This window comes from Podarcis muralis, chromosome 5 (genome assembly GCF_964188315.1).
Source record: "Podarcis muralis chromosome 5, rPodMur119.hap1.1, whole genome shotgun sequence".
Classification (NCBI taxonomy): domain Eukaryota; kingdom Metazoa; phylum Chordata; class Lepidosauria; order Squamata; family Lacertidae; genus Podarcis; species Podarcis muralis.
Genome location: NC_135659.1, coordinates 60083265 through 60110740, shown reverse-complemented (window position 1 = coordinate 60110740; position 27476 = coordinate 60083265). Strand labels below are relative to the sequence as shown.

Below are 27476 nucleotides of genomic sequence, written 5' to 3'. Positions count from 1 at the left end.
CAGTCTAAAGCATTATTAAGGTGGCATAAAATAAAATAAAAAAATGTTATTAAAATGAAATGTCACAAACACATATACACCAATATTTATTTGCCAAGTTAATCCAAATTCTGCTGCAAGAAAAACCAATTTCAGTAACCTGTATAAATTATGGTAATTAAGCAGCCCTTTTAAGAAAGCAAATCTCTTTCCACTGTAGCTGTAAAGGGAGTCATGTATGAATGGATGCATGCAGTTGTGTAGAAGCCTGTGGGTAGGCTGAGCAAAATTTTATGATGACCAGGAGGCAGGGCGCCAATGTCTTGCAATAATTTTTTTAATTTTAATTTTAATTTTATTATTTATACCCCATCCATCTGGCTGGGTTTCCTCAGCCACTCTGGGTGGCTCCCAACAGAACAGTAAAAACAGAGTAGAACTTCGAACATTAAAAACTTCCCTAATAGCTGCTTGCTCACTTCAGATTAATAGAAGCAGAGTAAATTACACAAAATAAGCAAATTTATGGAGTTATCTTAATATGTATAACCCACACAGGACTTTTCTTGGTGCCGAATGCTGGTTTCTTTTTGGAAAAGCTGCAGACTATGACAGCCCTGTAGAGAGGGAACTATAGGAGTCGTAAGGAATTTCCAGAAAGGGTTAGCAACTTTGAAGGTTGGAACTTGGCAGGCCTTCCTGTTGTCAGAGGGTCTGCCAAGCATCTGTGGGGGCATATTTGTGAGGTTTCAAAGTGCTTCTGTCAATTCCCACCCCCCTTACAGAGAAAGTTGTGGAAGCTTTGACGGCCTCCATCTTGGATCTGGTGGGGCTCTACTGCAACACATTCAATGCCGACTTCCAGACCGCGATTCATGGGAACCGAAAACATTGCCTCTCCCAAGAGGCCCGGCTTCTCTCCTGCCCCCTCTCCTTCACCGTCTATGCCACTCACCGCATTCCCATAACCTGGGCGGCAAGGTAAGCAGCGACGTCTTTTCTCTGGCGCCAGGGAAGGACCACCTGACACTTTGCGTTAGATCTTGGGATCAATGTGTCTACATACATAGCAGCCATAGTGGGGGCATTATACGTATTTGGATCAGGACTGTAGAGCTGTGCAAAGGTGCAACTCCTTTTTCCTGATTTATACACAGATATCCCTGAAGTTTCTGCTTCCACAGCACACAGCTGGTTGTTATCCATTGGAGCACCTGTGAATTAGTTGTGTCACCCTGGTCAGAAACACATAATCGACCTGGCAGGTTCAGACATCACAGTAAGCCAAGCTATGATAGGACAGTTCAACTGTGTTGGCTCCTAGGGAGGAAATTTCGGCTGTTTTGCTTTTCCATAGTCCTTTTCACTCAGCGCAGCGTGGCAGCTAAACCAAGGTTTGGCTTAGTGTGTCGTTGGAACCTGAGATTGTGGTTAAGCTTTACAGCACGTTGTTAAGGGAGAGAGAGCTTTAACTATGACAACACACTAAACCAAATCTTGGCTTAGCTGCTGAGCTAAAAAGACAAGCAAAGAGCAAAGCAACTGTCCCATCCTCCATGGGATGGGAGCTCACACATTCATGCTAAGTATGGCTTGGGCTGAGCATTACGTGTGAACACACCCATGCTGTTTATCTTAACCATTTCATGACTTCCTGGTTATACAGTGGTACCTCGGGTTACATACTCTTCAGGTTACATACATTTCAGGTTACAGACTCCACTAACCTAGAAATAGTACCTCAGGTTAAGAACTTTGCTTCAGGATGGGAACAGAAATCGTGCTCCGGCGGCGCGGCAGCAGCAGGAGGCCCCATTAGCTAAAGTCGTGCTTCAGGTTAAGAACAGTTTCAGGTTAAGAACGGACCTCCGGAACGAATTAAGTACTTAACCCGAGGTACCACTGTATTTCAGATTCCGTTTGGCTGCCCGAGGTCACCATCAGTGGGGAGAAATTGTTTCAACCTTTACTGGCTAAATGAAGCCACTTTGCCATTTAAATCCAAGTTGCCGTAAGATCAGCTTCATGGATTCAGTGTCGCGTATTCCCGGCCCCTTGCTCCCCCAATTCTGACAAGTTCTTAGAAATCAGGCTGGTAGGGATTTAGGCAAACACAACATTTTTTACTCGACGCATTTCCCCTCAGAAGAATGAGGCTGGCTAGCTGAGGTCAGAAGACTAGAGGAAAGCTTGCATATAAGGGAGTTGGCTGATCTGACTCTTGTTCAGGGCTGTTTTTGGAGGCTCCCTGCAATGCTCTGGGAGAATCCTTTGGTCTCAGCACCCCGCCTCCCTGGCTCGGTCCTACAGACAGTGACAGATGGCTGCTTCTCAGCCTGGGCTCTTGCCCCTTCAGCCAATGACTGAGTGGAAGGGAATCGCTTAATGGATATAGGGACAATAGGAAGTCTGGGCAGGGAGGGGACATTCCTTTGTAAGCAGCCTTTTGCTTGTGTGTTTGTGTTTCTCTAAAGGCACGGAGGCAGTGCCTGGGAGGTGCCCCTTGGTAATCCACATCCCCAGCAGCAGACGCATGCAAGTGGGAGGGGGAGGGTCGGGGTTGGGGAAGTGATGGCAACATTAGCCACCGCCCCTCCAGGGACCTCTTGCCTTTGTACCATCCTTAATGTATTCCAATGAGTGACTCTGAACAAAGGCAGTAGCCTGGGAAATCCAGGCCTGTCTTGACCTTCGTTGCCCCGCAGCCCTCCCTGCATCATCGCTTGGCACCTGTCACATGGCCGGTCCTTCTGACAAGAGCGCCATGTGATGGCATTCTCCGTGGCGTATGTCAATCCAGCTGGCTGGGAAGGAAGTTGGGAGAGTGTTTCTGAAAAGAGCACAGCCTGAGGAAAAGACTCTAGACTTGGCTTGTTGGGGTGTGTGTGTGTATGTGACAACTGCCACCTTCTAGCCCCCTCTCCCTTAGTCAACAGCTGGAAATAGATTGAGTTCTGCCATTGAGCAGACAAAAGGGTTTCTGCTCAAATTTGGGTCCGGTTTGTGGGAGTTAAGTCAGGGTTAAGAAACCGTCTGACTTGAAATTGCAACCCTGCCTGCGACCTTGGAGGATAGGCTGTCAATGGCTACTAACCACAGTAGCTGTTCTCTACCTCTGCTGTCAGAGGCAGTGGGACTCTGAATACCAGATGCTGGAAATCGTAGGTGGACAGAGTGCTGCTGCAATTGGGTCCTGTTTGCAGACTTCCCTCTGGTTGACCACTGTGAGAACAGGATGCTAAGCTAGGCAGGCCTCTGGCCTGGTCCAGCAAGCTTTTCTTATGACCAGAGTTTTAAGAAGAACATGGTTGGCACAACCCTCTTTTCATAGCCCTATTGTTGCTTGTTGTCAGGGAGGAAGTGCCTAGAATCAGTCTGTGGACGCAGGGCATTGACTCTAATCTTGTAAACGTATAGGTGTATAGAAATCTAATGATTTCTGCTGTGGCAGAAACGTAGTTAGAAGAGGAAGTTATTAGTTAGCCATTGTTTTATTTTAGTATTTTAACATTTTAATGACTGTTCTTTTTGAAGACCATCCTGGAAGGGTGGAAAAACACAATAAATAATACAACCATTTCCCTCAAGTATCTTAGTGAGCTATGTAATGAAGCTAACAGTATTTTGAACAGTGGGTTAAAATACCAGCATTTTTGCCTTATGTCTGTCTGCTGGGCATATTTTATACCTGTGCAGTTCAGCAGGAGCAAGAATATTTCTGGCATGTGGGAAACAAGCATGGCACTTGGTAATGTACATATTGACTATTGTTTTATAACATGTGGTGTTATAAAAGGTCCCTGCCCCAAGTGGCATACAATCTAGAAAGCAACGCCAGAATAACAGCAGAGGAAGGAAAGGGGAGTGGAGGTAAACAGGGGAAAGAACATGTGAATATTGCAGTTGCAATACTGAATAGGGTATTGAGGATTCAAGGATTGCATCAAGGGGGCTCGTGGGAAAATGTATTTATGTTTTGAATATCCTCCAAGGCTCTTTTCAACCCCAAGGCTCAAAGTTGGTTAACTGTAGACTGAAACGCAAACATAAAATGTCCTGTAAAAATGCTGCTGAAACAAACAAAGCAGCACAGATTGTAACCCTGTCCCAGTCTCTCTCTCCCCAGCCCCTCAAAACTGAGCTGAAATAAAAGATCTAGCAAGGCTTCTGGCCTTGATGAGTCTCAAGGGGCGGATGAGAAGTTTCGTAGTTGGGGGTCATCTACCAAGTCAGGATGCCTCTAATCGAATGGACAAGATTTGTGCCTATCAACCAGACTTGAACCATCTGGGGTTTGCCTGCCATTCATTCATTCTCCTTTGTGTGAGGGCTGGGGGGAGCTGGGGAGGACTAGGTGGGGCTGTTCCAGGCTTGAGATTAAAACAGATTCTCACCAGTGACTCAGCTGCTGAGTTTGAAATAAATCAAGTCAAAGTATTTATTTCATGGGTTCCTCCTGTTTGCTATTCGACTGCAGCTAAGAATTGTAGCAGGCTGCTTCCTCCCAGCCCCTGCCTCCAGTCTTTCGGAGATCAAGACTTTTTCTTTCTGCTCTGTGAGATAACAAAAAATTACCCATCTCTCCTTTCCTTTTTTTTTTTTTTTTACAGCTATGAAGATTTCTATCTCTCCTGCTCACTCAGCCATGGTGGCAAAGAGCTCTGCAGCCCCTTGCAAACCCGAAAAGCTCATGTGTACAAGTACCTCTTCCATCTCATCATCTGGGACCAGCAGTAAGGCACCTCCCCACCTGCCCTTCCCTGTCTGTGTTGAGAAGGGTATAAAGGAAAGGGTGGGAAAGTGGCTGGGGAAGGGCGATCTCATGTGTTTTTAATGCAAGTTGATAAAGGAGGTGGATGAGAAATAATTCTCCTCTGCTTGTAGCTACAAAGCTTTGCAGGCAAAAAGTCCCAGTTTTCAATCTACAGAGTGAAGAAGCCGTGTAGGGCAAAGGGGGTTCATAATCTACTGCTTACTTTTAATTTCTCTGCTCTACATCAGCCTACCCCACCCCACAAGGCTTCAAGCCCCATGAGGAAGACGTTGTGTGTGTGTGTGTGTGTGTGTGTGTGAGTGAGAGAGAGAGAGAGAGAGAGAATGGAGTGGAGTGAGGTATGGCCCACAAGTCCCCCATCCCTGCTGTAAAGCAACATGTGTATTATAAATTAGTAATGTAAAACAGTGATCCCTAAAAAGCATGCAGCAGCTTTCAGCAGTAAAGCAGGGCTACCACTCCGTGTGGTTGTGTATGTGTAGTTTGGCCTTCCCGTCTTACAGTGCTGGTTTTCCAAGGTGCATCTCCTGTCTGAAGAGGAGAGATGCAGGTCCGTAAGGCAACAAAGGGACAAGCGACAGGCACATGCCAGGGAACTAGGACTGCCTGTGGCTTTTGGCGCATGTCCACTGGGTCTCCTCTTCGATCTTCACCGGGGCTTCCTGGGGAGACAGATAGTGGGAAAACAGCCAGCTCGTCTGCTGTGTAAAGCGTGACTCGGTCCCTCGCTGCTTTTGTGACTCCACAGAATCAGCCCTGCATGCCTGGACAATTCCCTCCCACAGGCAGAAGTTTGAATCTGAGAAGCTGGCAAAATAACTTCCGATGGGTGTAGGATTTCAGAGGAGTGGGAGCGGGTGTCATCTCCCAAGACCTCGTTTCTATACACTGTGCAGTTGCTGAAGGGGAAGGGAACTTGGTCCTAAAATAGCCTGGGCAGCAGGAAGGCTGCTGGCCATCCCCCTCTCCACTGAGGTCCAGTAACATTTGACGTTTTTTCTAGGCCAGCAAGAGGAGATGGGGGTGGAGGTGGGAAATAGATAATTTTAGAAGCTGCCTGTCCTGCAGAAGGACGCACAGTGAAGCTACATGGAGAGTGTTGCCTCAGCTCCGCTCAGCGTGAGTGCTTTATTCAGTGGATGAGCCCCAGGATGGGAACAGCCCAGATGAGGAGCCCACCATGTAGCAGTCTTCCTGCTGGCCCTTAGCTGCACAAAGGGCTTTCAGGCATGTGCAGCACCCTTGGACTGCCTCTGGGCAGGTATCAGGCCACGCTGATCTGGCACACTCCCCAGCTTTGCTAACACTACGGGATCGGCTGAGGGGACTGGCTGGTGGTCCTTCCTGTTAAGATGGCTGAATAGGAAGGGGAAACCCCCTTGGACAAGGTTAGTGCTCATGTGCTTCCCCCAGCTCCTCCCAGGAAAGCTCCAGATGGAAATGGGCGATGCAGGGCGGTTGCACTCCCTCTTGCAACCGGAGACGTCCTTGCACAGCTTCCTCCGAAGCCGGCCTCCCTGTATCTCCAAAGCCTGCTTTTTTAAAAACAAAATCCCCCACAGCACAACGCTGGAGCATATGAAATGTTTAATAAAGCATTTCTGAACACATGCAGTGTGTCATTTCCTCAGCATTTAGTAATGAGCATGTCAGTTGTTTGAGGGGAAGCCTTTTGGAAAGAAGGTGTTTTCCTAATCTTTATACAGCACTGAGAAAACCGTAGGTATTTTATTAAGAGTAGTGGTAGTTGTGGGTGATTAATGTATGACTTCCAAGCATGCTTGAGCCCCAATATCACTCTTTCTAAGAGTGGCAAGCCTGTGTGGTTCACTAGCCAGATGCTTGGATTTTTTAATCTGGGTCACCTTGCTTCAACTCGCTGTTCAGCCGTGGACTTCACCGAGTAATCCTAATCAAGTTACTACCTATAAAGCTAAAATAGTGATTTGTGAGGACAAATAAGGGAGCCTTCACTGTAAAGGTCCTGCCCTTTATGATGAGCTAGAACAACCTCCTTCAACCTGGTGTCTCTCTTCGAGGTGAGTCTGGTGGCAGTTATATTCCAAAACATCTGGAGGGCATCAGGTTTGGGAAGGCTGAACTAGAATATCCGGGTGGAGGGGTGTGAAGGAAGATGAGCACATTTGTTTCAAGGACTCTTGGGAAGCAGCTTTTAATCTCTGTATACAGGCAGTGGCCTGAAGTTATGAATTTTAGGAATCTATAACAGATATCTGCTGACTCAGGTACCTACCCTTGGTCATAGATATACGTATCAGTATATTTAAGATGTGGCATCTCCTTCATTAGAGGCTCTTAAGCAGAGGCTTGGTGGCCACCTATCCAAGATGTGTAGGAGCTGATTTCCAGCATCAACAGTGGGTTGAAGTGGATCGCCCTTTCAACTTTATGATTCTATGCAATGTCTAGGGAGGAAAGTCTGCATCCTAACACTGAACATGTTTGTAGTGTCATGGTGTGTCCTGGCGTGTTCTCGTCCAGTGGGATGCGGGTGGTGCTGTGGTCTAAACCACTGAGCCTCTTGGGCTTGCTGTTCGGAAGATTAGCGGTTGAAATCCCTGTGACAGGGTCAGCTCCCATTGCTCTGTGCCAGCTCCTGCCAACCTAGCAGCTCGAAAGCACGCCAATGCAAGTAGATAAATAGGTACCGCTCCGGCGGGAAGGTAAATGGCATTTCTGTGCGCTCTGGCTTCTGTCACGGTGTCCCGTTGCACCAGAAGCGGTTTAGTCATGCTGGCCACATGACCCAGAAAGCTGTCTCTGGACAAATGCGCATTCCCTCGACCTGAAAGTGAGATGAGTGTCACACCCCATAGTCACCTTTGACTGGACTTAACCGTCCAGGGGTCCTTTACCTTTTAGTTTCTGTCCTTGCACTGAACTGCTGCTTCTCAATGATCCCTGATCACCACTTTGTAATTTTTCCGTCTGTATCTCTGATCTTCAAGAAGGGAAGTCTTCGGCTCTGCCTATCTTTCCCCTTTTCCCGTTGTTCCAATGAGAAGGACCAGCCTACTTCTTTCTCCTGCCAGGAGTGACTTGAGCCAGAAGCTTATGTGTCATGCAGTGCAATTTTTTTTAAAATTTCCATTGCTGCATAGCAGGGGTTCAGACGCTGAGCGTTAGAGCAGTGATAGTCTTTCAACATGACCTATTTCTCCTTTGGCTGCAGCTACAGTCTGAAGCTTCTCCAGAGGAATAATAATATGAGCTTGGGTGGTGGTTGTGCTGTGTATGTCCTGGACGTGTATCCTACTTTCCTTCCTTGCTGCATTTTTGTGGGGAGAAATGAAATGCAGAAATACAACACATATAGGCTAAGCCACACAACTGGAGAAAAGTTAGAGATGGACGAGAAAAGAGCATGAGGAGGATTTGGTACAGCCGAAGCCTGTAGTGCAAGTTGGGCAGTTTGAGCAGGTCCTCTGCAAAGTGGTGGGTCCCCTCCTATGCCACTGGGTGCCCTGATAGTTAAAAGGGGGCTTAGGGCACCAGTGAGCCCTTCTGAGGTAGTGGGGTTTGCCCAACCAGATGAGGACCCCACATGTTGATACTCAGCCTCCTATAGGACATGGAATCATAGAATTGCAGAGTTTGAAGGGACCCTAAGGGTCATCTAGTCCAGTGTTTCCCAACCTTGGGCCTCCAGCTGTTTTTGGACTACAACTCCCATCATCCATAGCTAGCAAGACCCAGTGGTCAAGGATGATGGGAGTTGTAGTTCAAAAACAGCTGGAGGCCGAAGGTTGGGAAACACTGATCTAGTCCAACACCCTGCAATGCAGGAATCTTTTGCCCAACGTGGGGCTCGAAGCCACGACCTTGAGATTAAGAGTCTCATATCTTCTGACTGAGCTATACTGCAGATTTAAAGCAGGCTTAATAGTAATTTTCTTTCTCCGGGTAATCCTGGGATTTTTCCGCACCTTCCCCAAACAATATCCCTTGAGATGCAGTTTGTTGGACATAACGTTCATTGAAATCCAGTTGTTTGGTGTCTTAAAACTGTGCTTCATTATTCCCACGTTCCCGCTCTTGACTGCCTCAGAGCCTTGAGGTGTTCCTTATCTTTGAAACCCAGACCGCGAAAACGAATGTTGATGGCTGCACACTAGGCCCGGTGTCCCTATAGCTGTAGGATTAAGGCAGTAGAAACAGGTTTCCTTGTGGAAAAGTGATAACAAAATGACACATTTACACAAGTCGCGCTCTCTGTGTATGTTTCATTTATGTACGGTATGTGTGAGTGTGCATGCACACACACATGGATCCAATTCTGAGCAGTGATTTATTGTGTTTGTCATACATTTGGATGATTTGCATTTTTATTTCTATTTTTTGCAACTGCGCCTTGAATTCAAATGCAATCGAGGGAAAGGAGGAAAGAAGCACAGGCTCAAAGCTGGCTGAAGTGCACAACCTTCCTACAGGGTGAAACAAGGTCTTATGTGGCCGAATATTAGCAAGTGCTGGATTTATGCCAGGAAGACACTGATTCAGCCGCTGACGTTTGGCACTGTCTTTCAGTGTCTGCTCAGAACCAGTCAAATGGAAACCACCGTCACTTACCTCACAGCAAATGGCATAATTCCACCACCCCCTCCCTGAAGACTTTGCGTACTAACCATGCAGCAGCACAGCCTTCTCCAGCCTGATGCCCTACAGATGTTTTGGGGCTCCAACTCCCAGTAGCCCCAGCAAGTACATGTGCAATACATCTGGAAGGTTGCTGAAGGCTGTGCTGTAGTGTAAGTTGTTTTATGAGATAGTTGCTTCTTCGAGGGAAATGGATGTTAAGCGGTCGTTCTTGCTCATTGGCTTCTGCTTCTTCCAGAATCTGCTTCCCGGTCCAAGTGAATCGCCTCCCACGAGAGACTCTCCTGACAGCCACACTCTATGCCATTCCAATCCCGCCTCCCGGGAGTTCATCCGAGACCAACAAGCAGCGCCGTGTCCCAGAGGTTTTGGGCTGGGTCACCACACCGCTCTTCAACTTCCGGCAGTACGTGTGCCTGCTTCTGTGTGGGAGAGAATAAGCAGTGTAGCTTTCCGGGACATCTGTTTGGGATGAATTCCAAAGGGGCAGGCCGTGTCAGCCTGTTAGATCAAATGCAAAAGAAGAGTCTTTTGTCAACTAGAGGCCACTTCATCAGTTGCATGAAGCGTTGTCCTCAGCTGACAAGGGACATATCACACATATCCAGATAGGCTGGTGCAAGTGGGGAAAATGGCACGTGGTGAGGCCAAAATGGCGCAAAAGTCCCTGAACTGCAACAGGCACGGTCTGGCATTACTGAGCAAGGCATGAGATGATCACAGGGGTCATCTAACAACAGCAGTAGCTTCCTAGTCAGTCTTCCTAGTCAATTTCTGTTCTGTTCCAATTGCACATGTGTAGCATAGTGGGAGAGGAAACCCTGGCCTTGATTAAGTCTTCAGTGAATAGAATCAGATTTGCAGACCATAAGTGACCCAGGGGATTGAATAGAGTTGTGGGCTATTACATGCTTGGTGCTTAAGGTCACTCTGTTCCTAATAGCCCCTTTTAAGAAAAAGGCAACTGCTCAGGAAAGCAGGCCAGCAAAAGGGTCTTGAGTGATCATGTGAGCAGGATCATATAGTGGATAGAGAGAGAGAAATTCAGGAGCTGACCCTCCCTAATTTGTAGAGAGAGGTCCTAAGAGGACCAATTCAGGGTTTGTCAGTCCAGCCATCTTCTTCCAGACAGTGGTAACATTGCTAAGGAATGGAGTGTGGTAACAGAAAACAACCTCAATGTTCTGTGGAGTGATTTGCTTTGATAATTGGTTTTTTGTTGGCACTGCTTTTGCTAACTGGGTCTTCTTAACTACTACTAGAGCCTGAATCTGGTGCTAATGTCTGTTTTCTCCTGCGTGTGCATCCGTGCAGGGTCCTGACCTGTGGACGGAAGCTCCTGGGTTTGTGGCCAGCGACTCAAGACCCGTCTAGTGCCAGGTCAAGTGCTCCCAACTTCAACCAGCCTGACAGTGTTATTCTGCAGGTGAGTCTCTTCCTTGGGCTCTGTCACCACACACAGACAACCCTAATGTACTTTCTTTGTGGCTCTTATTGTTTGCCTCTTGAGATTGGGGATCCAGCAGTAGTCGCCGAATGGTTCACCTTAAGTTCTTATTCCACTATGTGCTGGACTTAGTATCAGGTCAGGGCTATATTGATTTATCCACCCATCCAAGCAATGGCAAAATAATTGGGGCTAGTATTAGTTCCAATCCACTGAGAGTGGCACAATATTGTGTCCCTACATAAGAGATTGAGAAGGGGAATAGACTGAGTACATAGGGGTAGGAGTGGTGGCAGGAATCTCACGGTTTTCTGAACAGAGGGAGATAGGCACTCTACTATTGGAAAAAAGGCGTGTTTAGTTGTTTTTAAGGTGATGGCTTTACAGGAGATTGCTATGGGGAGTCAGTAGCCTTGCTGGTATAAGTTTTTAATGTTTGATATTTTATTGTGTTTTTAATATTCTGTTGGGAGCCACCCAGAGTTGCTGGGGAAACCCAGCCAGATGGGCGGGGTATATTATTATTATTATTATTATTATTATTATTATTATTATTAATTCATTCATTCTCTGTTGAAGGGAGGGTTCATGTACTGAAGCACTACAGCAATGGCAACTCAGCCTTATATATTTAAAAGCACATATAATCCTTTGAAAACATTCATTAAATGGTACAGACATGAAGGAAGAAGGCACATCTTATTAGCTGTGGTGCAATGGCCACTTCAAGTCACAGTTGTTAGTTGCTGCTAGGGGGATAAATGACACTTTCTCATTAGTCAGGGTGGATGGTGGTGGAATAAATAGCATTTTCCTAACAGCTACTGTGAATGACATTGGATTCCTTGCTACAACTACTTATTTGTTGCATATTCATTCATGGTACAAATATTTGAAGTAAATGATAAACTCTGCATTTCTGTGATAAGACAATTTTCTGAAAAGGCTTGGATTCCAGCTTTTGGTTGATCTGGTAAAAATTGGGATAGGGAGAACCTTTCTCCGAATAAGCCTAGTGCTTAGATATATGAGATTGTCTTCTAATAAATTCTAACCCAAAAATGATTATGCCAGTCTTTAAGGTGCTGCAGGACTTTTTGTTGTAAAGGGAAAAGTGACTGAAAGGTGACTTGTGGAGGCCTGATTTTGCATAGGCTGTAGTCCTAACAATGTCTACTCAGAAGTAAATTCAATTGAATTCAGTGGGGCTTAAGATTGCAACCTGATACTGTCATTTTGGGAAGCTGTCTCTCTGGGCCTTGGCATCCTGAAAATCCTTGTGCTAAGGAGTTGCAGTAGATTTGTGACCCAAAGCACTTGCCTAGTCCCAACACAAGCATAGCATTCTCTATTTTTCTTTCTTTCTTGGATTCATCTATTATATCTGTCTCTCCTCCGGCTCCAATGTCTCTCCCCCCCCCCCCCCAGCTTTTTGCTCATTCTGTCTTCTTTTCCCCTCCCCTCCCCTGCACTTGCTAATATCCTTTTGGCTTTGAAGCTAGATGGCAGGACCCCGAGCCTGCTGCTTAGGGTGTGGACAGAAGGAATGGAGGGAGAGGCCGGTGCTGATGAAGTGGAGATTTGGCAGTGGGAGGGGGTGGGGAGCTGGATCCAGCTGGGCTGGGTCTGGAGAGGTTCTCCCCTGGGTCATATCGTGTGCACTATCCTCCTTCCCTGCTGATTTTAAGCAAGCAGAAGGATTATTACTAAGCATCCAAACCAGGCCCTGCTGGAGCTTCAATTACTTCCCTTCCCTAGCCTCCCTTCCCTTCTGTTGCAGTTCTCCGACCTGCTTGTACGGGACTGATTTCTTTGGCACGCAACCAAAAGACTGGTTTTTCTTTTCCAAAGCCACTTACAAACCCATCGAGTTTTGTTTATTTATTCATTTTAAACTCAAGCTGTTGCCGGTAATCCCCTAAACGCTGCTGCTGCTGCTGCAAAGGACCTGCATTTGAGTAAATGATGCACATTGCCGGTGGCGCCATTGCATCCCATCCCATCGTGGTTTTTCCAGTCCAAAGCTGGGTGTGGTTGCGACTTTCTAAGGCTCAAGAAAGACTGAGCTCATTTTCCATCTTTCCTTTTGAAAGATTTCAAGGAAATGTCCTGTTAAACTCATCCATGGCTCCAAACCTTGATACACTATAGGCTTATATAGGGCTTCCCCAAGCATTTGGAGGTCAGCAAATAGCTGCCACTCTAAAGCATGGACAGTGAGTATCTAACTCAAGAAGGGGTTGGACCGCAACTCCCATCCTCCCTGGCTACGCTGGCTGGGCCTGATGGGAGTTGCAGTCCTGCACTACATGGAGAGTACAGGCTCCTCACTTCCAGTCTAACAGCTGTGCTGTTTGCCAAAAAGAAGCCAGGGATAGTGCATGCCTTGTGGTGGCTCTTGGTGTCTCATGGCATCCAAAAGAAGGAAGGTCAAACGAAAGGACCAGCTCTGTGCATGTTATGTACTGAAGTTCTTACCCTGGGCCAGCAGGGGGATACTGTAGATAGTTATGCAAATGAAGGATCGAAAGTGACGTTCAGTGATTGGATAGTTTGTATGCAAATGAAGGATCGAAAGTGACGTTCAGTGATTGGATAGTTTTAGAAAGTCGCAACAGTTACAATTGTTCTGGAGCTCTATATAAGCAGGCTGACTGAGCTCCTCAGTTCAGTTCTGTTCCAGCTTACAAATAAAGAGCTGCTTTGGAAGAATCGCTGTGTCATCTTGTATGTTTGACCACAACTTAACAGTGCATTTGGGTGTTTAATTCAGAGCCAAATCTGATCATTCCACTCAGAGTCCAGATTGGTCTGGGCACACCAGTATTCAGCTGATTTTGGAAGTATCAGGATGGTGTGGTGAGTCACAACCTGAGCACATGGTATTTGGTGGAACAGCCAGATGATTCAGTATTTGCCACTTCCCCAGTGACCTAGATGTGGCCAAGCTAAAGGGGAGTGTAATTTGGCCTTAAACCCCGGTCAGTTCCGCTTCCTGATCTGCTCTTTGGCCTTCTTGCCCAGAAAGTATCCCCATGAAGCTTAGTTTCACAGCACCCTCACAGCTTTTCTACAGCCCCATACACATTCGGACCTCTTTGTTGCAGGAACACTGTTTAGAGCTACGAGGAAAACCTGCTAAAGCATCCCAATGGAAAGGAAAGCATGTGAGAATTGAAACAGCCAACAGGGTGGGCTGGAATTCAATATGTGAAGCAGCTGCCCAAGTGGCAATGCATGGTGCTTTTACATGGCTGCCACTATCAAGTAGTGCCCCAGAAGAACAGGGCTCCAGTATTCACTAGGTGGCAAGGTATGGTCAGTTGTACGGTGTACCCTGTGACTTGGGGGAATGTGCAGGTCTGCATACACATTACACCCTGCAAAAAGGGTGAATGCATGGCCCCCCACAGGTTCTGAATGGTGTGGGCAGAAAAATGGAAAGAGAAAACATACTGCTTTCATTACAATAAAAATATGACTACACAAATGTCTTCATAATTTCTTGGCTGGTTGGTAGGTCTGTCCATTCCACAGATGTGTGTATGGGATGGAGCTGGGACCGCAGTGTGACTCATTATTGTGTCTGCTTTTCCTACTTCTGTGCAATGTGTCATATTCTGTGTGATGAATAATAGGATGCTCAGGTGCAGGACTCCTTTTCAGGCTACTTCCATGTGCTGATAGTGGGATAAGGCATCCCCGGTATCAATCTGCCCTTTCAGGGTGGCAGTAAGTATGTGCTTAAAAGGCCGTTCTTGTCTCCCTACCTTTCCCAGATTGACTTCCCCAGTTCAGCATTTGAAGTCAAGTTTACCAGTCCACCGGCAGCTGATTTCAGTCCCCAGTACAACTTCAACAGCCTCTTTGAGGGAGACCAGTGGAAGCTGAAGGAGGTGATGCAGAAGGAATCGTTTTATTGGTGAGAGGATGGAGAGTGTGCTTGGGCGCACTGTTGTATCAGGGGAGAGATTCTTGGTCACTGACACTTTTTGATGGCCCTGAGTTGAACATCTCGGAGGGGTAATAGGCAGGGGTCCCTCCAGATATTTGCTGGACTATGATTCCCATCATCCCTGACCATTGGCCATGCTGGCTGGGGCTGATGGGTGTTGGAGTCCAACAACACCTAGAGGGCCAAAGCTCTTCCCCATCCTTGGTTTAAGGGGTGAAATGTTTCCTACCAGACTGGTCCCCTCTGCTTCTACTCCCCCCGTTTAATATAATTGCTCTTGCTGCCACATACATTATGTTCCCTCCCTCTTTCTGTGGGATCTGTCTCGCATATTGTCTAGGCTTCTTATCTCCAGTGCTTGCCCCTCTCTCTTTCCATCACTTTCTGAGGCCAGCGCTCAAAGTACTTTCTACATAGTCTGCTCTGTAATCATGCCCAGGCATCCAAACTTGTTCAGCATATGTTTCTCTGCTAGCAATGTATTTTCATGACTACTGACCGTCTTGCTGGGTACTGAGACTATCATCTAAATAAATCTGTTTCCTCCATAAATAGTCTCCAACTGGCAGAGGTGGTTTCGATCTAAATACAAATAAGAACAGAAGGGAATCTAACACTAATAGGCAATCATCTCAGAGTCTTCCTTGTTCCTATTAAACTTGATGAAAAGTTTGTGGAGAAAGGTCTACAGATTAATGTTCAAGGAAATACAGTAGATAAGGAAGGATTTCAAATACTTCCATTATAGCCATGAACAAGTTATTTGGTTTTTCTAGTTTATAATCTGCTCAATGAGGGGCAGCCTGCCCCCACAGTTTATTCCATTTTTAAAAAGTTTTGTTTAATTGACCCTGAAAATGGCCCCATGAGACATTTAACAGCACTATAAAATGTACAGTTAAAAACCAGGTAGCATTGAAACACAAGTAGAAAACAGCTATAAAACTGGAGGCTGGATCCACAGTAATGCTGTTCTCATCCTGGGAATCTGCATGGCTAAAACCATAGATGACTTGGAATATGAGTGGCAAAACTCAAATGCCACAAGAGCCAGTAAGGACTGCTGTCAGACTGTACCCACTTGATATGTTATTAACAACATTAACGCTGATTGCTTCCATAATTGATCCCTTTAGTGTTTCTTTCCTGTAATTAGCCTGGAGTAGAATTAAAGCAGAGATTCCATACAAGCACTTAATAAACTAGCACTATATAATCTAGCAATTCTGTTCTCTTTGGCCCAGATTCTCCTATAATGGGCTGAGCCTGCATGCAGGGAGTTCTTAATTAAAGGCACATGGGCTTTAAGAGCCTCATAGCACTTAGTCCACCCAGGACAGGCTGCTATGGTAATTGCATTTAAATTAGCCAAAATAGTCATAGGTCAGGTTTGCAAAGCACTGAGGGACACTGAAATGCAGCAGACGGACAATGACATTGCCTGGACGTGCCATAAAAAGTGAACAAAAGAGGGCAATTTCAGAAAGAAAGTCTTAATATGAAAGCAGGCGCTGCTCTTAACTCTTAAATTACAGTGGTACCTTGGTTGTCGAACTTAATCCGTTCTGGGAGCCAAAACATCCGAGTACCAAGGTGTTTGACAACCAAGGTATGACTGTACATTAAAACAGGGGGAAGTTTTGATTTTCACCTTCTACCCGTTGCCTTCACTGGCATCATTTGGGTGCCAGGTAAAGACCTACCTCTTTTCCCAGGCCTTTGATGGAGTTAATTGATTTTGTTGTTGGTGTGTGTCTAACACTTCCTGTTGCTGTTGGGGTGGGAGGGCTGTTTTCTGAATGAGAAATTGTTCATGTTTATATGATTCTTCTTTAAGTGTGGTATAGTATATATGAGTGTAAATCTTAAGTGCTTAATTAATTTATATACCACTTGGATGCAAAAGTGGCCAATATATTGTAATATGCTTGGATAACTTTTTGGGTAACTAGCAGCTAATAAGCCCAGATAGAGTTGTAGTGTTTTTCTTTGAAGGTTTTTCTTCTGGGTGGTTGGGGTCATCTCCTTCAATTTATTGGCTACCTCCAATCCTGCTCTTTGTCCTGAACATATTAGTATATAAATAGATCCGATGTCAGGCTGCCCTCACCCTTTCCCCTCTTTGGCTGAAAGCAAGAAAGCTTTCTGCAGCATTTTCTCAGTGCTTGGTAGGGGCAGACCATCCCTTCCTGGCATTGTGCAGTAGGTTGTGCCACTTCCCTTCCTGTCTGCTCTGGGTCACAGCTGCGGTGGGAAGTTCTCATGGATGGCCTGTGCTTTTCACTCTCCTTCATTTTTGTTCTGGCCTGAGTGAGTGAATGTATTTCCTGGAGGTGGCTTAAGGAAACCTGTGGGAATGGAGCTAGCCCTATTATGCAAGTGCCTTGGCCATATTGCTTTGCCAGCATCCGGACATTCAGCCCCTCCCTGTTATTCCTCTAGCACTGCGGCTGGGCTGATCTTGATGGCCCTGGATCCTAGCTTTGGCCTCTCACAAAACCAACCCTGGTCTCCCTCCAATTCTTCTGTGTGATTCAGTTTTCCTCTCACTGTCTTGCCAAGACAGCTCAGAGGCACTGTCAGTCCTCAGTCCCTGGGAAATGGCTTTCAATGCAAAAGCTCAACACTGGAACACACCAAGTCATTAGTAAGTGGCTCAATGGCTGCTCACCACTAAGCAGCAACTCTAACATATTTGGGATTGGGAATGTGGCTTCCAGGCCCCTTGTTCTACTCTACTCTTGTCTCTCCAAGCTATTCTATTTTCTTTGGCCTTCTGTTCTCTCCCCCCCCCCCCATACTGCAACTTCTCCCTGTTCTATTCCAGTTCAGGACACCTCCAGTTGCTCCTCAAATTTTGGCCTTTTACCTTCCCTGAACACAGGCCTCCATATTTCTCTCCTCTCCGCCACTTACCCCTTTGCAGTCCTGAACTGCATGGACAAGTCCTGCTCACTCCCCCCGCCTATCTTTAAGACTGACTGCCTTAAAAGATCTCTTTCATACCCCTCACTTTTGACCTTTCCCCCCTGAGCTGCCCCCATGAGCTGCATTGACCTTCAACATGGAAATACCCCTCAGGCACCAAACAAAATCAGTGCTAGCTAATTTTCTAGCTGGAGCCTGAGCCACAGAGGGGCAAGCATCATTTTCAGGGCTTAGCTGTAGAAACATAGAACTCTACAGTTGGAGGGAATCACAGCTAAAGAATCCCTGACATGCGGCCACCCAACTTCTGTTTCGAAACCTCCAATGAAGTAGAGTCCACCATCTTTGGTGGTAGACTATTCCACTGTCAAACAGCTCTCACCATCAGGAAGTTCTTCCTAAAGTTTTGTCATAATCTTCCTTGTAAGTTGAATCCATTGGTTCAAGTCCTACCCTCCAGAGCAGAAAACAAGCTTGCTCCATCATCCATGTGACAGCCCTTCAGATATTTGAAGATGGCTGCTGTATCAACTCTCTCTCTTTTTTCTCTTCTCCAGGCTAAGCATACCCAGCTCCCTCAGCCATTCCTCATAATGCTTGCTTTCCAGACCCTTTATAATCCTGGTTACCCTACTCTGCACACATTCCATGCCCACAATCCCTGTTTTCAATGTAGGGCTTTGCTTTGAAACATGTAAAGAAATAGTGTCTCACCATTGTCTATTATTAGCTCATTGCCAATCATCTGTGGTTGGCCAGGGTTGGTTGGTAGGCAGAACATCTGGATCAGAGGATGCACTTTCTGCATTTCATTTTCTTGAAATTAAGCACTACTAGTTCATTCTTTCCTTTAGTTATTGCCAGACTGTTGTGCTATCAAGTCTAGGTTGGGGTTTTTTTAAAGGTTGTATCATAGTTTTTCAGGAATTTTTAACCCCCTCCTCCCTAAAATTCATCTTCATGTTGAATCATCAGTCCTTTGGTGGGGAGAAAGGATGCGGGTGGAACCTCAAGCAAGAGCAGAGGTATTTCACTGTGTCTGGATGACACAGTGCTCCTCTTCCTGAGGGCTCTTGCGTTCATCACGGGCTGCAACTTCCTTTCCTCCTTCAGCTCTTGCGGCAAGAGAACCTTTGACCCCATTAGACTGGGGATGGAATTGCTTCAAGTCAACCCATTAGCCACCTGATCCCATCTTCCCCATGGAGAGAAATGGATTGACTGGTAATTGAAGCACGCAGCCTTGTTCTGTTTGAGATGAAGCAGTGTGCTGTTGTCTTTCTGTGGTTTTGCTGCTCTCTGGTGGAGTCCCAAAGCAACATCAGTTTGGTGGTGGTGAGGAGACACAGAACAGCCAAGGTTCAGTCTGTGTTCCTGTGAACAAACAGTATATGATCAAATGGCGCGATGCTCTTCTCTAGCAGTCCTACATGAGAATGGGCTGTTCTCTCCCTCTCTCATACAAACAAACTGCACAGAAATATATTTCTGACGGCCTCCCCATTCTTTTTGTGCCTTTATTATGCGTCAAATATGCATAAGGTTCCCTTAAAAGCACAAGTGCCTTCCTAGATCAGGTCAAAGAAAGGCTCATAGTTTCTGTTCCAGCATCGGGTTTCCAGAATCAGCCAGTTTGGGTGCTTCTGGAAATTTTGCAAGTGCCATAGCTAATAGCCCTTGTGTCCCCAGACTGATCTTAAGACTTCTCTTGTCCCAGGCTAACAGATGCCGACCGGAAGCGGCTGTGGGAGAAGCGTTATTACTGCCACTCTCAGCCGGGCTCCCTGCCTCTGCTGCTGGCCAGTGCCCCGAGCTGGGAGTGGGCCTGCTTGCCTGACATCTATGCCCTGCTGAAGCAATGGACTCACATGAATCACCAAGATGCTCTTGGGCTGCTGCATGCAGCGTAAGTCATCTCCCTAGATTTGGGGTTTTTTATTGTATTTTGTGAAGGTGGTTTTATGCATTTGGGGGAGGTTTGTTTTATTGTCCGTGTTTCTTATTGTTGTCTGTTGCTTTTGAAGGTTCTTTTTGGGGAGAGAAAGAGGGGAACTGTTAAGTTTTACACATAATAAAAGGTGGCTACCAACATGGAGGTAGAGTTGTCCTCTAGTGAAAATCTCCTGATATGTCGCTGCAGGTTCCCAGATCAGGAGGTGAGGAGGACGGCTGTGCAGTGGATTGATTCCATATCTGATGCTGAGCTACTGGATTATTTGCCCCAGCTGGTACAGGTAAGTCACATGTGTTACCTGAGAAATATTTCCATTCCATTTGGAAGCACACATGCCAGTGGCTTGTGTGCTTGGACAGCATTGTATCTCGGGAGGCAGCTGCCGTGGCAGAGGGCTTGGTTCTTTGGGAGCTCAGAAGTCAGGCGGCAAAACCTAAAGCAGTTTTTCTCCAAATGGTTGGAGTTTCAGAAGCCTTTGTAAAATGGCCAGATACCCTAAGGATAGGTTGCTAGGCTTCAGTTCACCTGTACTAAAGATAGTGGAGCATTCAGAATTAAAGCAGGATAATACTGAGGAAGAACTCTTAAACAGCAAATCCTTCCAGTAGGACTTCAGACTGCTGTCATAGGTCACATTCTTCAGTTTGTTCTCTTGTATTCGACAGTTAATTAGAAATAGTTTTTGTTCTCACAATGAGCAGTGTATAGATTTGTCTTGGGGGGACTGTTTCAAAATCTTAACATTTTGCCTTGATGAATTCCTACTAAAAAACAAAACAAAACAAAACTCCAGTGTAATAATTTTGTTTCTTGTCTTTGCTGCCTGCAATGTAGAGAAATGTTTGTTTTTTTCTGTCATTTGGTGAATGCTTGTACTGAGGTTGTCAAGGTTTGCCTATATTTTCTAGGCTAATTTACCTCAGGTATTCTCACAATTGCAGTGCTGAGCGGAACTATCACTACTATGCTTGTTTTTGTTTCTTTTTAAGGCAGGGGCAATATTTTACTCTTCTACCATACTTTCACCGTCCCAATTTGTGTTCTCATAAAAATGGTTATGTTTTCAACACCCTGTGTGAGAAAATAAATAAATAAATAAATAAATAAAGTCTTGCAATGTAAGAGGTAACATAGTAATAGTACTACATTAATTGATTTTTGGGTGATTTCTTGGGTGCTTTCCAAGCTGTAGAGCCAAAAGGAAAAAAAGCACATGTTTTTCCTCAAAACAGGATACACAAAAGGGATGGTGGTGGAAGCTGTTTCTCCACCCTGGGACAGGGCCTTTTCTGTGGTAGGGAGTCCTCCTTCCTGCAGAACAGAAGGCCAACAAAATTCTGAGTTCTTTACGTTTTTTATGACTCACATGCATCTTGATTGAGTCTCCTTTAGTTGTATACCAGCTTGTGAGGACTATGCCCCCAAAGGCAGACTATTACAGAATAACCAATCTGTTCTTTCCTCTCCCAGGCTCTGAAATATGAATGCTACCTGGACAGTCCCTTGGTGCGGTTTCTTATGAAGCGAGCCGTTTGTGACCTGAGGATAACTCACTATTTTTTCTGGTAATGTTGGTGGATGTGCTGTTGGCATAGTGAATGAATTAGAAACAAGGGTGTGTGTTTTAAAAAAGAAAAAGAGAATCTGAAGAAGTTATGATCCTCAAGTTTGAATCTTTCTAGCAGACGCTAGAAAATGTTCAGAACACTATGCTTCCATTCACTGTTACCAGCCTTTGAATAAATGATTTCTTTCCTAAGAATTGCTTAGCATTACACTACACCCATAAATACCTTTGTTCAGAACTGGATTTCTATGCTTTCATTTCTTTCTTTCTTTTAATTAAATCAAGCTCTTTTAAAAATTAAATCAAGTTTCTAGGCCTCATGAGGAGCAGTTTCAGGAGTCCAAGAACCTTAGCCCCCTCTGTTTTATGTTGCATTATTCTGGCTACCTTTAACTTATATTTTCAATTTTTGTAGATCGGGGGGGGGGTCCCCCTTTTTTAAAAATAAGAAATTTGGTTTTAATCAGGAAAACTTGGTCTGTCTCCTAAGTCGACTTGGTCTGTCTAGGAGACAGGAAAAAGACTTTGCTTAGCTGTGCTTGTGTTGGTGTGGATGGATGGGTCTTTCACATGAACCCCAATGCTTCTGGTGACAGTGTCTCCATGTCTCTAGGCTGTTGAAAGATGGTCTCAAGGATTCTCAATTCAGCATCCGTTACCAGTATCTGCTGGCAGCTCTGCTGTGCTGCTGTGGCAAGGGCCTGAGAGAAGAGTTTGACCGCCAGTGCTGGCTGGTGAACACCCTGGCTAAGCTGGCTCAGCAGGTTCGTGAAGCTGCTCCTTCATCGCGACAGGTATGTGTGCTTGCAAGCACCTCATGTCTCCCATGAATGTGTGATGGGGAAGGAAGAATGAAGCAGCAAAGCTCTAGGAGACTATTCACCAACCTGGTTCCCTCCCAAATGTTCTGGACTACAGCTCCCATCAGCCAGTGCAGACTGGAACTGATGGGCTTTGGGCCACAATACGTCTGGAGGGCACCTGGTTGGTGAGGCCTGCTGTAGGAACCGTCTAAAGTCTATTTTGTTTGGGAATGCAAAGGCTGATGTGAGTACTAAATAAATAATTGCCAGCCTCTCTTAGCAAGAAGCAAGGGCCTGGGCTAAAATTCAGCCATTACAGTTTTCAGCTTCTTCCATAAGTGGCTTTTGAGGTTCATCTTAAGACTGCCCTGTTCTGTAGCCTGACTCTACGGCACGTGAACTAACACCTAAGGTTGTGTCAGCAATAATCAAACTCAAAGTAGACCCACTGAATTTAATGGACATGGTTAATTTAGGTCCACTAATCTTAATGAATGGGACGCGGGTGGCGCTGTGGTCTAAACCACAGAGCCTCAGGCTTGCCGTTCAGAAGGTCAGCGGTTCAAATCCCTGCGACGGTGTGAGCTCCCATTGTTCGGTCTCAGCTCCTGTCCACCTAGCAGTTCAAAAGCATGTCAAAGTGCAAGTAGATAAATAGGTACCGCTCTGGTGGGAAGGTAAACGGCGTTTCCGTGTGCTGCTCTGGTTCACCAGAAGTGGCTTAGTCATGCTGGCCACATGACCCGGAAGCTGCCTGCAGACAAACGCCGGCTTCCTTGGCCTATAGAGCGAGATGAGCGCACAACCCCAGAGTCATCCGTAACTGGACAGTCAGGGGTACCTTTACCTTTTTTAAATCTCAATGAGTTGAATATAACCTTTAGCTCCCAAGCTCTTCCCCTCCCACCTCCGATGTCATGCTTCGTGCCAGATTAAGCTGCAAATTCTTTAATAATAATAATAATTTTATTATTTATACCCCGCCCACTGCACACCTGGCTGGGTTTCCCAAGTGATTCTGGACAGCTTACAGAAAATATAAAACATAATAAAGTATCAAACATAAAAAACTTCCCAATACAGGGCTGCCTTCAGATGTCTTATAAAAGTTGTATAGTTCTTTATCTCCTTGACATCTGAAGGGAGGATGTTCCACAGGGAGGGCGCCACTACCAAGAAGGCCCTCTGCCTGGTTCACTGTAATTTTGCTTCTCGCAGTGAGGGAGCCAGCAGAAGGAGGACTTCAGTGTTTGGGCTTACCAATGGGGGTGTTCTCCTCTTCCCCTTCTCCTCCTTGATGACTGAGATCGTCAAGAGGAACATTATCCACTGTTCCCCATGTTACAGAGGCCTATCAAGATATGATAGCCATCTTCAAATATCTAAAGCAGGGATCGGTAACCTAAGGCCCATGAGCCACAAGCAGTATACCCCGCTCCTTCAGGTATACTCGACCAAGGCCATTTAGGGCTTTAAAGGTCAGCACCAACACTTTGAATTGTGCTTGGAAATGCTCTGGGAGTGTTTACAAACCTAAATCCTGGAAGCAGAAGGTACTCCTTGAACCTGGAAAAAGTAGTTGCGTCTTTGAACATGGCACCTCATTTGCAAACTTTTAGGCAAAATTTGCTTTAACTGCCCAATTGAATGTGGAATTTGAGTGGCTCTTGGTTCAGCATTGGCGGAGGGAGGTTGGAACAGCATGTAAACATTATGTCAAGAATGGGCTCGTGCAGCAACCTGTTTTGGGATGGGTTCCAAACCCAGACTTCTGCTGCATCAGAGGTTGGACTGGTGCCTGGGGCAGGCAGCAGATCAAATAGCCTGGTACTCTCTGCTGAACAACTTTGTGCTTGTGTTTTTTCTTTCAGGCCATCCTTCGTGAGGGGCTGGAGGATGTAAAGCAGTTCTTCAATGTTAATGGCTCCTGCCGCCTCCCGCTCAGCCCCAGCCTGCTGGTGAAGGGGATTGTGCCCAGGGTATGTCTCTGACTGTGGGAAACACTGTTTCTGGTGTGCTGTAGCTTCTTTCCTCTAAGTTCAGGCATCTTGGATACTTTGAGCTTCCTGAAGATGCCCAGGCTTGGCTGCACCGTTTGCATTGGCAAGATTTGAAAGTAACTGCTTCCTCTCTGTTGCAAAGCAAGCTGCTCCTGGGGATAGGAATGATTGGCTTTCAGCCATTAGCATCCTTACCACTTAACTTTTCAGTTTCAAATAATTTCTGTCAAATCCTCTTAAAGCCATCTAAGTCGGTGTTCATCACCACCCCTTGTGGGAGTGAGTTCCATAGTTTAACTAATACACTACATGGATAGCACTTTCTTTTATCTGTCCTGAGTCTGTACATTAATACTGCACATTAATTAGGGCATCATCAAAAGGCCAAGAGGAAGAAAACCCTGGTACAGTGGTGCCTTGGTTTACAACCATAATCCGTTCCAGAGGTCCGTTTGTAAACCAAGGTTGTAAACCAAGGCGCGCTTTTGCCAATGGGGCCTCTAAAAAAAGTTTGCAAACTGGGACATGGACTTCTGGGTTTGACGTGTTTGTAATCCAAAATGTATGCAAACCAGACTGTTTGCAAACCAAGGTAGCACTGTATCTGGGATGAGCTGGAATCCTCATCTTGGGGGAGATAAAACATTATATTTCTGGCATGATCCTAGGCCATGGGTCCCCAAACTAAGGCCCAGGGGACTCATTTATCTGGCCTGCGGTGACCTCTGCTGCCGCCCCCCACTCTTACCAGCGCTGCGCTGCGTGGCTGCCCACTTCTGGGTCAGAGGAGCACCAGAAATAGCTTGTGCACATGCACAAGCATTATTTGCACATGTGCAAGCGTTATTTCCGGTGCACATCTGGGTCGCAGGAGGCCCGTGCACATGCACACAAGCTATTTCCGGTGCTCCTCCGACCCAGAAGTAAGCCGGAAATAGCGTGTGCGCACGCATATGGGCACGCGCTCCCCCACCCTCCTGCCCACCGCACGATCGGTGCTGGAGACACTGGCCCGAGGCGTGGTAAGTTTGCTGACCCCTGTCCTAGGCCTATGTTCTCCGAGAGCCCTTCTGTTGATGCTAGACACCCACTTCTTATGCAGCTAGGGTGAGAAAAGCACAGGCCATTCTGACCACTTGCTCCCCCATCTTACTCTCTTTGACTGCAGGACTGTTCCTATTTCAACTCCAATGCGGTTCCTCTGAAGCTCTCCTTCCTGAATGTTGACCCTCTTGGGGAGAATATCCGTGTCATTTTTAAGGTGAGCCGTGATGTTTCTTACTTGGTTATGGCTACAGTTTTTCTTTGCCCAGATACTTCTGAACAAATCCCTGATCTAGGGATTTTAGTGTTGCTTAATCTAATGTTCAAGCAATATATTGTAAGTTCTTCTTGTGCCTTCTAAGATCCATCACATATTTTTAATTTAAAAAAAACACGTGATTAGAGGTTTTTAGTCTGTGGCAAGCAGGCTTGAAAAGTAAACTATGCACCCATGAAATAAAAGCATTAATGGGCTCCATTGTCACTGGCTAGGAATTTCAGTGTGCGTTTCTGGTTGTGTATTTGCAAGGTTAAGCAGGCTTCAGCTCTACTACCCACAGCAGGTGGGCAGTAAAGCCATAGCCTCAGGCAAAGGACATTTTATAAGGCCTGCATGCATGTTGCTGACTTTGGGACTTCAAAGTGAATAATCACCTAACATCAGGTGATTGACAAGTGGACCAAATTTGGCCTGCAGGCCTAGGACCTGACCCCAGGAGCCAGAAAGGTTCTCCACACTTCATCAAGCTGTTCTCTTAACCTCTAGCCTCTTTCCCCCATTCCCCCTGAACCTGCCTGCCAAACAGTAGTCCTCCAGGGTCTGGAATATCAGGAACCAACTCTCTTTCCAAATATCTTCAGAACCTCTGGGAATCCACATCTTTGCTTCTCCACACTTAAATAAAAGGTTTTGGAAGCAGGGATTTGATTTCCAGTACTGCCTCTTGCCTTGCGCTGTTTCACTCTCCACAGTGCGGAGATGACCTCCGGCAGGACATGCTAACTTTGCAGATGATCCGCATAATGAACAAGATCTGGGTGCAAGAAGATCTGGACATGCGCATGGTCATATTCCGCTGTTTTTCTACCGGCCGAGGTCGAGGTAAGTTTTCATCCAAGTACAAAATGAAACTTTTTCGGTTCCTCTTCCTCAGCTGCACTCACGTTGTTTTTAGGCTGGTGTGAGGTTCTTGGAGAAATCTGTTGGAGCAGTGCTTTCGGGGCTGGGATAGATACCCAAGGTTCTATATCACTTCTCTGGATGAAGGCCAAGAACTTTTTAAAAAAGGCCTCTAATTTGTCTCCCTACAGTAAATAGCCAGAAAACCTGCTTGCCCTCAGTATCTGGTAATCAAAGTCAAGTGCCCTTGAAAGAAGGGTTTGAAACATGGACCTCCAGTTGTTGGACTACAGTTCCCATAACCCTGACTGTTGGCTGTTTGCCCCAGAGCTGATGGGAGTTGCAGTCCAGCAACCCTTTAAGGGACAGAGGTTCCTCTGCCCTGCTCTAAAATATAGCCTATTTTTAATCATCGCAGCCACTACCATACATTTGTCGTGGACATTTCAAAAATCAAGTATGTAAATAGCCCCCACAACATTCTCTAGTAAAAGTAAGTTACCGATGACAGAAACATTGTTTATCCATAATGGCGTCCTTTGAGGCTTGCTGTGCAAGTGTCTCTAACATTCTAGAGAGATCATGGGTAGTTAGTCCAGCCTGGACCTTGGAAGAACCGTAGAGTCCCCTTCTGGGCCATTGAAGGTAGTGGTTGCTTCTCTGAACATCAGAATCCAGGATGGAGAACCAGGAGCGCTCCAGATAATGTTGGACATCAGCTTTGTCAGCTCCAGCCAGCATTGGTTGGGGTGATGGGAATTTCCCATACTCGTTCTAAATGTAGGCTGCATTTTACATGCAAGAGGAAGATGATTCAACATTTTACATAAATAATAAAAAAAAAGACCAGTCCAAGTTGGGTTCTTTGTTGGTTATGTGTGTTAGATGGGGGAAGGAAGGAGGCCCTTGTTGCGCATCTTGTAGTCATTTGCTGTGTTTCACAGGGATGGTAGAGATGATTCCTAACGCAGAGACTCTACGAAAGATCCAGGTGGAGCATGGGGTGACAGGCTCCTTCAAGGATCGTCCCCTGGCAGACTGGCTGCAGAAGCACAACCCCAAAGAGGATGAATACGAGAAGGTGAAGAGAGCGAGAATAACATAATTTGGTTTAGGTTAAAAAGCCAGGCAGCTCCAAGTCACGATCAAAGATTGTGTTAACGTCAGACCCATTGTGCCCTCTTTTGAGTCTAGTGGTTTTAATAATTCCATCGCAGTTTGACCTCACTCCCAAAGGCACACTCCTCCATTGTCTCCCGAGACAGACAAATGCCAACCCCAATAAGCA

At 46.0% G+C, this 27476-nt stretch overlaps 1 protein-coding gene across 3 annotated transcripts in view; it reads left to right on the top strand.

The window, feature by feature from the left end:
- PIK3C2B (phosphatidylinositol-4-phosphate 3-kinase catalytic subunit type 2 beta) overlaps positions 1-27476 on the top strand; it is a 90618-nt gene that overhangs the window by 51588 nt on the left and 11554 nt on the right. For all 3 annotated transcript variants that reach the window (XM_028734220.2, XM_028734221.2, XM_028734222.2), the window contains 13 exons: positions 765-960; positions 4590-4712; positions 9609-9776; positions 10685-10796; positions 14597-14739; positions 19418-19606; positions 19841-19934; positions 21125-21219; positions 21835-22015; positions 23896-24003; positions 25193-25285; positions 26041-26170; positions 27133-27269. In XM_028734220.2, coding sequence (XP_028590053.2) covers positions 765-960; positions 4590-4712; positions 9609-9776; positions 10685-10796; positions 14597-14739; positions 19418-19606; positions 19841-19934; positions 21125-21219; positions 21835-22015; positions 23896-24003; positions 25193-25285; positions 26041-26170; positions 27133-27269 — 1769 coding nt within the window. The remainder of the gene's footprint in view (positions 1-764; positions 961-4589; positions 4713-9608; positions 9777-10684; positions 10797-14596; positions 14740-19417; positions 19607-19840; positions 19935-21124; positions 21220-21834; positions 22016-23895; positions 24004-25192; positions 25286-26040; positions 26171-27132; positions 27270-27476) is intronic.